The following is a 14,541-nucleotide window of genomic DNA, read 5'->3' as shown; positions in this document are numbered from 1 at the left end:
TTTTATTTCAAAATCACAAAATTAAAAGTCTTCATATATTTTGTTCAATCGAACTAATTAAGATACACAATTAAATGAAAAAAGGGGATCCATTATAATTTTAATTTCAGATTCACGAAGAAGTGAAGTTTGGTAGGTAGTATTAGTGAACAACAATATTCCACGTAAGTCACCCACGAGAAAAAAAAGGGAACCCTATCACTTTAATTCACCCCTATTTTTAGTGAATCCTATTTTCCTTCAGAGTGTTAGGTATAGGCAAGAAGCTCGGCAATGAGAAGTAGTAAAAATACAGCGCATCAGTTCCCTATATAACGGAAACAAAATTCATATGAACGTGTATTAAGGGTCTTAAGAAGAAAAATGAAAACCCTAACAATGGAAGTTGCAAGAGTACAAGCAATAGCGTCAATAACAAAATGCATGGACACAATTCCATCAGAATACATACGGTCAGAGAACGAGCAGCCCGCATCCACAACGTTGCATGGTGTGGTTCTTCAAGTTCCAGTAATCGACATAGACGATACAAATGTAGTGAAACTCATATCGGATGCTAGCAAAGAGTGGGGGATCTTTCAAGTGATAAATCATGGAATTCCAGATGAGGTTATTGCGAATTTGCAAAAAGTAGGGAAAGAGTTCTTTGAGGTTGTACCACAAGAGGAGAAAGAAGTGATTGCAAAGACTCCAGGGTCGCAGAATATTGAAGGGTATGGTACTTCTTTGCAGAAGGAACTTGAAGGGAAAAGAGGTTGGGTTGATCATTTGTTCCATAAGATTTGGCCTCCTTCTGCCATCAATTATCGTTATTGGCCTAAAAGCCCTCCTTCCTACAGGTTTTTTTTTTCTTTCTCACTTCATATCTTTCAACTCTAAAATAAATATGCATGCTGTTAAGGTGCTGTCGTTTGTGTTAGGGATTTGTTAGAATAGATTTTTAAGCTTTTCTTTACGCAGAAAAAACTAAAGTATCAAATCTTATATCCTAGACAAGTTAAATGCGTATTAGTAAATTAAACTAAACCACTGTCGAGAAATGAGATATATCTAAGCCGTATCTTAGGTTCCCATCACACTTTCCTTCCATTCGACCTTACTCAAATAAGTTGGCGTTTGGACAAAAAATTGTATATTTTAAAAAAAAAATAGTATTTGAAATTAAGTTGAAATATAATATTTATAATTTAAAATTATATTTCGACGTGTATTTCACTTTTAAAAAAATAATGCAAAAATAGTGCAGTTTGTGAGTGAGAAATTTGCTTTTTCTTTTCGAAAAAATTTTAATTTTTGAAAAACTCATTTTCAATAAACTTAGCAAAATTTCATGTAGAAATGGTCCTAAACGTTACTCTACCGAAGAGAGAGAGAAAAGCTGCGTCTTGGATTTTTATTAAATTCTGCCAGCTCATCGGAATTAAAAGGAGTCTACCATAAGAAGTAGCCATTGTTGTCAACATCGTCATGGGAATTGACTAATTAAAAAGGGTTAGCCAGAATTACTCTTTTTGTTTTAATTCTAAACAAGACCAGTTACGCCCAACGTCACTGGGAGCAGTTGTACTCTGCAATTCACAGCGAAGACACGTGTTACGAGTTTGAACAAGACAAATTCGATTGAACTAATGAAAATATGCCGCCTGTTTCAATTCTGTAATATATGTGTGGCTATAGAATTTTAAAACTTATTATAGTATTTAATATGATTATATAAAAGCTTATAATTAAGATAAAATAATAAGATCAACTTAAATTATTTTTTACATTTAGGAAGGTATCATTCTTTTTTAAATAAACTAGTAAGGTAATAATGTCGTTTTTTCAAATGGAGGGAATAATGGATTTTCGTGAGTAATAAGATGAAATAAGACATCTATGAAAAATAGTCTGTCATTGGTTAGGAAAATTGTTGTTATCTCTTTATATAATCTTTCTATCACTTGAATTTAATTTTGCAATTGTGTTAGGTTTAAAGTTCGTATTTTTAATATCAGTGTTAGAACCCGCGCGATACACGGATAATTTGACAGAATATTAATCTTATAAAATTATGATCTAATATATCATATTATTTTAATAAATATTAGTTGTATTTTATTACTCCCTTCGTCACAATTTATGTGAACCTGTTTGACTGAGCACGAAGTTTAAAAAGAAAATGAAGACTTTTGAAATTTGTGATCCTAAACAAGTCAAAAATGGGTCCAGAGTATTTGTGTGGTTATAAAAACTTCTCATTAAGGGTAGAATTGGAAGTTTAAGTTAAAATGTTTCTAAATTTAGAAAGGGCCATTATTTTTGGAACAGACCAAAAAGAAAATAGATTTACATAAACTTGAACGGAGGGAGTATCTAATATAGTGTGTATAAATATAACAAAATTTATACAAAATTAAAGGATACACATCATATAGTAGGGCTGTGCATGGATCAGATCAGATCGGATTTAGCATATTTCAGATTGAAATTTCGGATTCTACAAAATACAATCTGAATCCGATCCGAATTAATATCGGATCACATCGAATTTTAAAGTTTGGATCGTATAAATATTTCGAATTTTCGGATTAGATTATACGTATTATTAAGGCTATTGCTAATCTAATCGGCTAATGCGTCTGCCTTATCTGCTTCTTATGTGTTCTGTGCTAATACAAACATCTCTTTGCTTTTCATCCCTTATATCAACATTGCATCTCTAAGAAAATATTTCTCTAGAGGTTCGAGTTGTTATGCCTCTAAGTTGCGAAACTCATACTTATATTTTCTTTGTTAGAAGAGGCAATACAACAAGAAAAATTCGTGTTTCTACAATCATGAGGGAAATATGGTGCCAATGTAGTTAAATCCAGCAATTGTAAAGGTAATAACTTGGAGGAAGATGTAAAGGAAGTACTGGCTATCCGAAATTAAAGTTTAATATTTATACATGCCCTAATAATTTTGGATTTCGGATCGGGTTAAAATTATACCAATCCGAATTCGATCTGGATATCCGAAAGTTTAATAAACATAATCCGAAATCCGATCCAAATATCCAAAATTGAGCGGATCGGTTCAAATTTTGGATATCCGATCCAAATGCACAGCCCTATCATATAGTAATCAAATAAATTATTTGTTTCTTATTTATTCTTATTATTAAATTAATAAGTACTTAGTGCTATACATTTACTAATGTGAATTTTGATATACTTCTCTTTTAATATAACATAGTTATATATTTTCTTACCCGAAAAATATATTGTTTTAAACTTATATTATACTGTTCAAAATTCTTCAATTGTTTAAATTTATTTTTAATTTTTTTGAGTGTTATTTATTTATCTTTATTTTTTAATTAATTTAAATATAAATATCATAAAATTATCTTTATCCCCCTATTTTGTACATTCTTTTCTACTATAATATTTGATTAGTTTTCTCAATTTTGTAGTTTATTGAAAATTTAAATAATATAATATTATTTTACTAAATTATAATTTTGAATTCATCAAAAGTATAAAGAGATAAGCCTTTTATTATTTTTATAAAAAATCTACCAATATTTTAATAATTATTAATTTGTGTTATATATATATAACACAAATTATGTAAACAATATGCTTAATATGTATATGCTTTATGTATAATATCGTAATAGTATCTTTATATTTTTATATTTTTTATTATAAAATTATGAGTTTTATTTTATTAACTAAAATTTCATACATGAGAAATTTAATTAGTATATATATTTTTACGCTATCGCTTGAAATTCTTTTTTTTTTTTTTTTTTAGTATTCTTCCTTTATAACTATTTATTTATTATGATTTGAGTTATGTGTATATGTACGACTTTATCATCATAATTCTAATTAGAAGTGTTATATCTTTATATTTTCCCACATATTTATATTTTATTTCCTTAATTTTGTTTTTTATTTTAATATAATTTTAAAACGTTGGAGATTTGTCCTAAAAATCTACACTTGTCATATTATGGCTATACCATTTGGTATCATATAATTATGTACTTCTCTTTATATATATAGAGAGAGACTACTTTATTTACTTCTCCTTTTATATATCTATACACTACTATATTAAGAAGAAATTGCTCCCCAAATTTGAATTGGTAGTTTTTTTTTTTTAAAAAAAATAATTTTAAAACTCCAACTTAAATAACCATAAAACTATTTCTAGACGCACACACCTAGATATATCTTCATGCCTTCATCATCACCTAGATTTGGTGAATTAGGTCTCTATTCTAAGTACATGTATAACTGGTTCTCTTTTTAAGTTTTCAAGTTATGCTATTATATATATTAGGACGTCTGTGTTTATGATACTAGATGTATATGATGCTTATGGTTAAATGAAATAGAATATGACATTCTACGTCAATTAGTATGAAATTTATTCCATTCCTTTTTTTTTTATCAAACTCTTCAATATACTCAATTATCACACTCAGAATGCTCTAGGACCATAGCAGAAACTTTTTCTGATATTGACTCAAGCCATGTGGGGACTACTAAAGCTGTAACTAATTTGAGAAATTCCTCATTTTTTAAAATTCCATCCTCTTGTATGGTATCTAACAAAGATAACTTCATACTCAGAGCTCAAATTTAAAACTTCTGATGAAAAAGTATTTTTTCTACCCACAACCTTTGTTGATTATTCTGATCACCTTAATTATGGTAGAATTTGGACATATAGGCCCTAGCCCCACCTAACCTCCTCTATCACACTAGACATCCCCACCTCCCCTTTCTCCCTCCACCCTATGCCATATTACTTACTAATTATTAATTTTTGCTATATCATAACAAGCAGGACTATTTACCGCTTAATAAAATGTACTTTATGCCTGAACTTTTAACAATATAATTATGGTCTATGATAAGATCTATTTATTATCGTTAATGTGCTAGGGTTACAGCTTTACCACTCTATTTTCATTAGCGCATGCTATGTCATTTAGGGATCATTTGGTTCAAAATCAGATTATCCTGAGATGATAATCCAATAATTATAATTAGGATACACTAGGATTACATTGGAATTGTTGTTGTTGTATAATTAGGATAAATTAATCAACCTTCTATATAGGATAGATAATCAGTTGCGTAAACTTTATCCTGATTTTAGCTAATACCCTCCATGTAATACAAGGTTAACTAAATCTTGAATTTTATAGTGGGCCAAACCACTTAATCCCTCTAACCGTGAATCTGAAGAAAAAAAAATAACTTTCTAGGGAAGCAAATGAGGAGTACGCAAAGAGGCTGCGAGAAGTTGCGGAGAAGATCTTTAAGAGCTTATCACTTGGGCTTGGGTTAGAAGCCCATGAAATGATGGAGGCAGCAGGTGGTGAAGAAATAGTTTACTTGTTGAAGATCAATTACTACCCACCATGCCCAAGGCCCGATTTGGCACTTGGAGTTGTGGCCCATACAGACATGTCCCATATAACCATTCTTGTCCCAAATGAAGTCCAAGGCCTCCAAGTGTTCAAGGATGACCATTGGTATGATGTCAAGTACATACCAAATGCCCTAATTATCCACATTGGTGACCAAGTTGAGGTATATCTTATCCATACTCACTTAAATTCATATGATTTTTTCAACTTGTTATAAGATTTTGTAAAAAATAAAGAGAGTTTTATTTATGAATTTATATTGACAAGAGAATTGGAAATTCTTTTAAAATAGATTGGTTTGCATCATCTTATTGTTAGATGGTGCAAAAAATCCATCTTGAACGAGGTGAGCGACTAGTGGTGAAGAGATGGAGGATAGTTGTGCTTCTTTATGATGCTTTTAAAAAGTGAGTTTAAGTCTTATACATTGCAGTATAAAGAATATTTTTATAATGGACCCAACTTGCTTGAAATTAAGGTAGACTTAGGGCTGTTTCTTGTATCTTTGACTACCATAGTTATGATCATACGGATTTGGTAAAATCCCATTAGTACACACACACTTTCTCTCTTTATGTTTCTATTTCCTTCCATTTCTAAAATTGACATAATTGTTGAGCAGATTCTTAGCAATGGGAAATACAAGAGTGTGTACCATAGGACAACAGTGACAAAGGACAAGACAAGAATGTCATGGCCAGTTTTCTTGGAGCCACCATCAGAGCATGAAGTTGGGCCAATTCCTAAGCTGGTTAATGAGGCCAATCCACCAAAATTCAAGACCAAGAAGTACAAGGATTATGTCTATTGTAAGCTTAACAAGCTTCCTCAGTGAAGAAACTCCTCTATATATGTTTGGCAGCGATTAGCTAGTATGTTCGTGAATCGTGAGTATTATATTATAGTTTGTACTATCCTTACCAAGAGATATTGTCTTATTATTATAAAGGACTATATGTTTAGACTTAAAACTTTTTGGTACTAGCTAATAACTGACTTATTAATACTTTATTTACATGTAAATATTTGCTTTGCTTTTCAGTGTGTTTAACTTTGGACATGGCAAATTATAAAGCAATACTCATTTACAAGTAGAATTACGAGGATTGTAAAGCAGGAAACAATTAGGGAACTTTCTTTTCCCCATCAGTAACGGCTAGGAATCTATTAGGATTAGGTTTTATAATCTTTGTTTTCCATAACTGTTCAGAAGTGAATTTCAGGTAAGAATAATATTAAGTTAAATGAAAGGAAAAGCTTATGAATGTAGTCCCATCTTAGCTTGAAGGAAAGTGATAACAATATATTAGGGGTCCAAGAATTACTAAGAAAAAATAAGAAAATAAAAAAATTAAAAAATATGGAAGTTAAAAATAAATAAAGAAGCGAAAAAGAAAACAAAAATTAAAGATAGATTGAATTGAGGAAACTTTTTCTTGAATTCAAGGTATCTATTTTTGAAGTTGAATCCTAACAACAATAATTAGCTAATGAAAAACTAATTGTATTTGGTAGAGAATTAAGGACAAGAGATAGATTGTGAAACCCGACCCTTCAGAATAATAATAATAACACTAAACCTAAATCTATCGCATTTCTTGAATACCTAAACGCGATCTAAGATTTCGGAGAGAGTTTAGTTTTATCCCCTTAAGTTGAATCTTGAAGGTTGAGAATAAATCTAAGAGTAGCCACACACAAGAGTGCAAGAAGAATCTCACAATTTTTGTTGATAATATTCTAAGTCTAAAAACAAAAAAAAGACATTCCTTTATATAGGTAAGAGGGACCATAAAATTGGAGCCTCAAAAATAAGGAAATAAAGTCCTAAACTACTTTGAGCAACAAGTCCAACTATCTTAGAAAAAGAAAAAAGACTAGAAAATATAAAATCAAGCCAATCCTTATCTTGGTAAAAGGAATTATCCAAAGCATCACTTCATCTTATCGCTAGCACCGCAAAATAGGTTGTCTATTGTAGATAGATTGAGGAAGTAGGGGGTCCATGTGCCAATAGAGTGTGTTCTATGTTCGACAAATAGTAAGGAAACTCATTTTTACTTGTTCTTTTAGTGCTCATAAGCTAGCAAATGTGGCAGACTTTGCTAAGATGGACAGAACAAGCATAAGAGTCTATACGTGGGACAATAAAATTAAGTTGTTATCTACATAAATCAGTCATAAGGATGTTAAAGTTTCCATTTTGGGATTCCTCTTTGCTGCTACCATTTACCACATTTGGGCTGAAAGGAATTCCAGGAAATTTCAAATAAAGAGTTGGGTATATGCCGACATAGTTAAAGAAATAGTCCTACAATTACAAATAGTTGGGCAGGGTAATTGTAAATTGAGAAACACTTTGAGCCAGCTTGGTAGGTTTCCAATTTGAACTAGCTATATAGTTTTCGATTTGGTTATTTTTGTAAGACTTAGCTCTATAGTCCAAAGGCAGAATGGCCTAAATGGCACCTATACTTGTGCCACTTTGTCATGCCGGTCCTCCTACTTCACTTGTTTTCATTCAGACACTTTAACTTGATCAAAGCTTATTATTTAAACCTCATCTGACCGTTGACCAAGCACATGTGATAAAATAATGGTTGAACTGGATAAAGTGGGTGTAATTCACACGGATAATGAGTATGAATATGAACATTCTGAACCAGAAATAATTAAAATAAGAAGAAAAAATTATTAAAATAAGAATGAAAAATAAAATAAAAGGATAAAAATAAAATATGTAAAAAAGCAAAAAACAAAAGATTCTTTCCCGCACCCCACCCCATTACATCTCTTTTTCCTGTATGCCCATCCCCCCTCCCCCCCCCCCCCACAAAACACCCCCTCCCTTTTTGTTCCCCCTGTACCTTCTTCTTCTTCCAAGTAAATATTTACAATCTCAGCTTGATTATATCCTAATCGGATGTTCTCAAATAAGATTAATCTCAAACACAAATAGAATTGCTATCTAGGCTGCGAAATATTCAGGAATGTCCATTGGTCTCTTCCACAGGTAGTTGACAAATTGGTATTCTATAAACAGGTGGTCTCCATTTGAGCATGACAGAAACACATCTTAGATTCAGAGAACATCCCCATCTATCTGCTGTGTTTAAGTTACCATGTAATAGCACCTATAGTGCGAACTGAGCTTTTGTCCTTAGTGTATTATTAATCGTTTCCCACTGCCCCCTCCCCCCAACAACACCACCCTCCCTTTTCATTCCCCACCCTACGCTTCTTCTTCCCCACTGCCCCCATTCCTCGCCCTCCCCCCTCCCCCCCAAAAAAAGAAAAACAACCCAACCCAGCTGTTTCTTTCTCCCCTCCCCCTTCTGGTTGTGAACATCCCCCACCCCCACCCACCAAATCCAGCTCCGCAAGCGTATGATATCTGACTCCGACGACGCCTTGATAGTCACTGCTAAGAATAATGTGGCATTAATCTGCCTAATTAAAAAAATACCTAAATAACTATTCATCGACGGAATAGTGAGACAGGGAAGGAAAATGAGAATGGAGAAGAGATATGAGATGGACAAGGAAGAAGAAATCTGTGAATTTGAGGGAAGAGATATGAGATGGAGGCATTAATTTTTTTTTTCTTTTTCTTTAAGGAAATAGTATATAATAAGTGTTTTTAGCAGATAAAATATAAAAAATAACGTGGAATATGATGTGTCATCCACGTCAAGCAAGTGAGATACACACATAGTCAGATGGGTTTAAAATATAGATTTTGAACAAGTTAAAGTATCTAGATGAAAAAACGTGAAGTAGGAGGTTCGGCATGATAAAGTGGCACTAGTATAATTGCCATTTAGGCCATTTTGCCTAGTCCAAATGAGGTAGCTCTATATATATGCTTCCTTGGTTGAATAAAATATTTTTAGTTCGGCCAAAACAACTAAGTCAATCTTAAAAAGTTATTCCAACATTATTAGGAAAAGAAAAATATAACCTTAACTACCTACGAAAGTATTAAATATGTCCTAACAAACTAGGAAATAAAAATATATAAGAAAACTTTGGCTCCTTCTCCCCGTGTCTTGATCGCTCTCTTGACGTAACTTGTGCGCCAAGTTAACTCCTTTTGTTGGTTGATTTAGGCCCTCCTCGGCTAGTGCTTGCACTCCAATCTACCTCATATTGGATTTGGACTTGAACCATAAAATTAGTGTAGCACTTAGCTAAATCCTCTCCACAAGTCTTGAGCTCTTCTTTCACAATTAGCGTCTTCTTGATCTTCCATTGAAGTCCAACAATCTTGTCTTGCATCTCTTTAGCTTGAGACCTTGTGAATGGCCTTCTTGATACTTCCAAAACTTTATCCTAGTCCGTGAAGTTATCAAAAAGGATAAACAAAGTTATACCCCAAACAATATGGATTTAAATCAATAAGTTTTTGACTGAGAAGTTAATGGAATTTAACGAGCGACAATGATATTAACATGTAATATAATGTAACTAGATAAGTGATGCCACAATATCCAAAATACACAGGATGACAATGAATAATTCACTAATTTAACTTTCAAAATCAGATAGTGTTATAGTAAACACCAATCAAGTGTCAACCTGAAAATTAGACCCAGCTCAGCCCGGAACCAGGGCCATATCCCAAAGTTTGACGGGTTTACACAAATATAAAATGCAACCAATTTGGCAATGACAAGTAAGAATGTCATACAAATAAGCAAAGTCCCGAAAGGTACCCATCCGGTGAAGCTTGATTTTCCATAACCACGTCCATTAAATTGTGCTAAGAACATCCAGACGCGAAATGGACGTCTCTTGTGTGTGCTGCATTCTTCTTCTTTTTTTTCCTGATTTTTTTTTTGAATTCTCTATATGCATGTCTGTAACTTTGTTTCATTTGCGGACACATGTTTGGAATAAGATACATTCATGCATAATTTTGGATATTTGATGAATACAAATCTTATTTTTGGGCAATCAAACATACTCCCCTTTTTCCCTCTTCAATTTTTGGGGATTTTATTTCTCCATTTTTCTGTTAATCTTTCCGAATTTATATTCACTTTATTTCTTCTGGTTTTTTCTATTTTTGCCCTTAATATTGATTAACATATGAATATTACGGTTGTTTGCGTTCTAATATATTATTCTCTCAGCTTATAATAAAAAGGTTAGGACAAGATATTGCGTTTAATTTGGGTGTAGTCAGGCTCCTTTCTTCTCCTTTGATTTAAGTTTTTAGTTGTAGTAATTATGGTAGTGTTCACAGTTCAAAAGTTTTGGAAGCTCAAAGATTGTAAGTATTGGAGCAAGTAAGAGCAACATAAATGATTTACCAATTTAACGACTTGATTAGAAATGACTTAAATGACAAAATACTGAACTATAATAGTATCCATTACATTCTTTTTGGATCTTATTAATTGAGATATTCAATGCACCCCAAGTGTTTGATGATATGCCCAAGAAAACTAAATAATAGTTTATTATTTTTTTCGTTTGACTTATGTTCTACAACGTATACTCATCTATCATTCATAATTCGAGAGGTACATTATTTACTTCTATTGGATAGTATTGATAAGCAATATTTATGGGGCATGTGTATTTCTGTTAAAATATTGCCTCAATTTATCTCTTATCAAACGAAAAAAATTGACGCTATTTGTCGAACTTTCTCCTTTCAAGAAAATTAAAAATAACTTTATTTATTCTCAATTGGGTGTTGTATGATGAATTAATTGAGCTGAGAAGATGGACATAATTGATTAGGTGGGCATTAAATATTAATGCGTAGTAGATTTTTGGTAACAACCAAGTCACGAGAGGAAGAACATACAATACTATTCAGTAATATGTCTATGATATACACAACAAATGCGTCTTGGCTAACAAATATTTAATTATTTTAATTGCAGAATAAGCTTGATCCCAGGTTTGAGAGATGAAGAAATAGCTGAAAGAAGGAAAATTATAGCCGTGAAGACCTATCCATAAATAAGGTTTGCCGGTTTCTTACTATTATATGAGTTTTTACCTAAAATAGAGTTGTACTCAAATTACCTTTTGATGCCGAATGTCCATTTAAGTGTTTTTCCTAACCTATTGGTTGAGAAGTTCTGAGTCATAATCTTCAAAAATGACAAGGTTATGGTGATGAATATTTCCCAATGTCTTAACGTCCCTTTCAAAATCTTCCTGAAACTTAAAGCAAGTTTTTTTGATTCATAGGTCTCTGTGTTCAGATAGGCTAAAGTCAGGTCCGAATCCAGTTGCTCTACGGACACCATAGAGTTTTCTCCTCATTTGGTTCAACATCAGCTCAACGGAGTCTCTATTCACTCTTTTGTGATACATATATGCTACATCATTATCAAGAGAAGAAGTCAAGAAATATATAAGGAACCTTTTAAAACATTCAATTAGCAGTACAACTAAGTATGAAGTTAAAGAAATATAAAAAAAGGAATCCCCAGTTGCCTTTTTCTTCAATAATCACACACGATAGGATTTGTGTTTCTATAAATAGCTTCAGAATGTATTATATCTTTGCTTCCCCTTCCCTTCCACTACTAAAAAAAACTGTCAAAAAACATCCAGAATAACCAATTAAAATCGGTCGGAATCGAATAAAAACTGACCGATTTTCGACCGTTTTTAATTCGTTGAAAAAAGAATGGTCACAATTGGGGAGCGACCGCAATCGGTCGGTAATTGTCAATGCAATTTGACCAAGTTATCTGACACAAAATAATCTTACCGACCGAATTCTGTCGGTATTTTTGAAAATAATTTTTAATTATTTTTAAATTAGCGACCGGCGTCGGTCGGTAATTTTAATTATTCATTTTTTAAAAAATTGTTCAATTCCGACTGATTTCAGTCGGAATTATTAAAATATTTAAAATTTAAAATCAACAATTCGGACTGAAGTCGGTCAGTATTATTAAAATATTTAATATTTAAAATCAAAAATTTCGACCGAAGTCGGTCGGTAAATTTAAATTTCTGGGAAATCAAATGAATATTTCCTTCCGACTGACGTCGGTCAGTAGGCGGTCGGTTTTCTGAGTATTATTTTGGCAGAATACAACTGTTTTATAGCTGCACCACCTGCCAACAATCAATCACCTATAATGGCAATATTACATTGCTGCCATTCAACCAATAACAACAACAATAACAATAATAACAATAATAACAACTATCAAAACTATATTATTAACAAAACATCATCTCCATCTTCACTAAACTATATTAACAAAACATCATACCCAACAACAAAACGTTTCATAAGTTAAAAGTTCAAACATCATTCAATGAGTGTTTTGTATTGCATCACCTCCATCTTCACTACTAGAAGCTTCATCGTCGGCATGGTTCGAAGGATCACGACGAGAAGGATTAGCATCTGGGGAAGGGTCACGATACCGGGGAATGGGGAAAGCACCACTAGCAAGAAGATTGGCCAGCTGACCTTGAAGGAGATTAAATTGTCGGTCCCTCTTTTCTAGCTGAACTTGAAGGGTATCAAATTGTCTATCTCTCTTTTATTCTATAGCCTTTGTCTCTTCAAGCTCTGCTGTCAGCTTTGCGATCTTCTTCTCCATAGACGAGATAGTCGACCTATCAATTGCCTCGCCTTGGGCAGAAGTCCCTATACCTTGCAATCCAGCCCTGTAACGCCGAAATGATTTCTCTGGAAGGCCGTATGCTATCCCCTTTTTAGGACCACCGACAACAACCAACCATATCTTATGCGCTTCTTCGTCTGAAACGGGTGGTCGCTCGCCTTGCTCATTCGGTGGCAAGCTCTGAGTGTACTCCTCCACATTAATCTTGTAGCGACCCTTTATTTAGAAGATAGAAAATTATTAATTATATAATATTATAAATATTAATTTCAAGTTATAGTAATTATGAAACTTATATATGTAGTCTCCGCCCGGTCCTCGACCCATCTAGTTGGATCTGTCGGTGCCTTCTTCTTCCGGATGTGAGTCTCCATTGTGATGACCCGATAGGTCATCTCGTGTTTTGAAACCTAATTCTGTGATCTGAAGCCTTAAAAATCATGATTTAGCCTTTGTCAATTTGCGTGCGCAGTCCAGGCGTCTTTCCGAAAAGATTTTATGTTAAAAACTGATAAAAAGAAGGAATTTTGCCTAAAAACTTCATTTGAGTTGACTTCGGTCAACTTTTTTGGCAAACGGACCTGAATTCGTGTTTTGACGGTCCCGGTGGGTCCCTAGCCTGAGATATCGGACTTTGTCGAAATTTGAAAGTTAAAGGCTTATTGAATTTGAAATGTTTGACCAAAGTTTGACTTTTTGGATAACGGGTCCGTATAGGTCTAATACCACATTTATGATTTGTCTGTGAAATTTGGTGAGAAACAGAGTTGGTTTGACGTGATTCGGACGTCCGGTTGTTAAAATAGAAATTTCAAAGCTTTCTTGAAAAATCTCACTTGATTTGGTGTTCAATTCGTAGTTCTAGGTGTTATTTTGGTGATTTGATCGCGTGAGCAAGTTTGTATGATATTTTTAGACTAGTATGCACTTTTGGTTTAGAGCCTTGAGGGCTCGGGTGAGTTTCGGATAGGCTTCGGAGTGAATTTGGACTTGGTGAAATTTGTTGGTGTAACTGATCTTGTTGCAGGCCTCTGATCTCGCATTTGCGAGATCAGGCAACACATTTGCGACCTCTGAGGGGTTCGCATTTGCGAAGCTTCTCATCCAAATGCGAAGAGAAGCTAGGCCACACAGGTTTCGCATTTGCGAAATAACCTTCGCATTTGCGAAGTGGGTCTGGGGAAGGCATCCTTCGCATTTGCGACGATAGTGTCGCATTTGCGGTCATCCAAAGTTCGCATTTGCGAACAATTCTTCGCAATTACGAAGACAACAGAGGTGTGAAGGATTTCGCATTTGCGAAGCCCAGGTTGCAAATGCGACATCTGCAGCTGATGAAATAGGACTTAGACGAAGCACAAGAGGCGATTTTTCCAAAGAACATTTCTTCCCCAAATCATTGGTAAGCAATCTTAAACTAATTTCTTTCAATCTTTCACTATTTTTCCTAAGATTTCAATCTAATAAAATCTAAGGTTTTGATGGTGGAATTGTGGGTTTTTGGGTAGAAAC

At 33.4% G+C, this 14,541-nt stretch overlaps 1 protein-coding gene across 1 annotated transcript; it reads left to right on the top strand.

The window, feature by feature from the left end:
* Positions 1–229: 229 nt before the first annotated feature.
* LOC107794305 (flavonol synthase/flavanone 3-hydroxylase) lies at positions 230–6,439 on the top strand. Its single transcript, XM_075226574.1, has 3 exons — positions 230–839; positions 5,252–5,579; positions 6,039–6,439. The coding sequence occupies exons 1-3, from the start codon at positions 364–366 to the stop codon at positions 6,249–6,251; spliced, it is 1,017 nt and encodes a 338-aa protein (XP_075082675.1). The 5' UTR covers positions 230–363; the 3' UTR covers positions 6,252–6,439.
* The last annotated feature ends 8,102 nt before the right edge of the window (positions 6,440–14,541 follow it).

This window comes from Nicotiana tabacum, chromosome 12, assembly GCF_000715075.1.
Source record: "Nicotiana tabacum cultivar K326 chromosome 12, ASM71507v2, whole genome shotgun sequence".
NCBI lineage: Eukaryota > Viridiplantae > Streptophyta > Magnoliopsida > Solanales > Solanaceae > Nicotiana > Nicotiana tabacum.
Note: the sequence above shows the minus strand (reverse complement) of the source record. Positions and strands in the feature narration are given on the sequence as shown.

Coding starts and splice junctions, on each gene's coding strand:
- LOC107794305 (XM_075226574.1), top strand. CDS start 364: ATGAAAACCCTAACAATGGAAGTTGCAAGAGTACAAGCAATAGCGTCA. Junction 840..5,251: donor AAAAGCCCTCCTTCCTACAG/GTTTTTTTTTTC, acceptor ATAACTTTCTAG/GGAAGCAAATGAGGAGTACG. Junction 5,580..6,038: donor ACATTGGTGACCAAGTTGAG/GTATATCTTATC, acceptor ATTGTTGAGCAG/ATTCTTAGCAATGGGAAATA.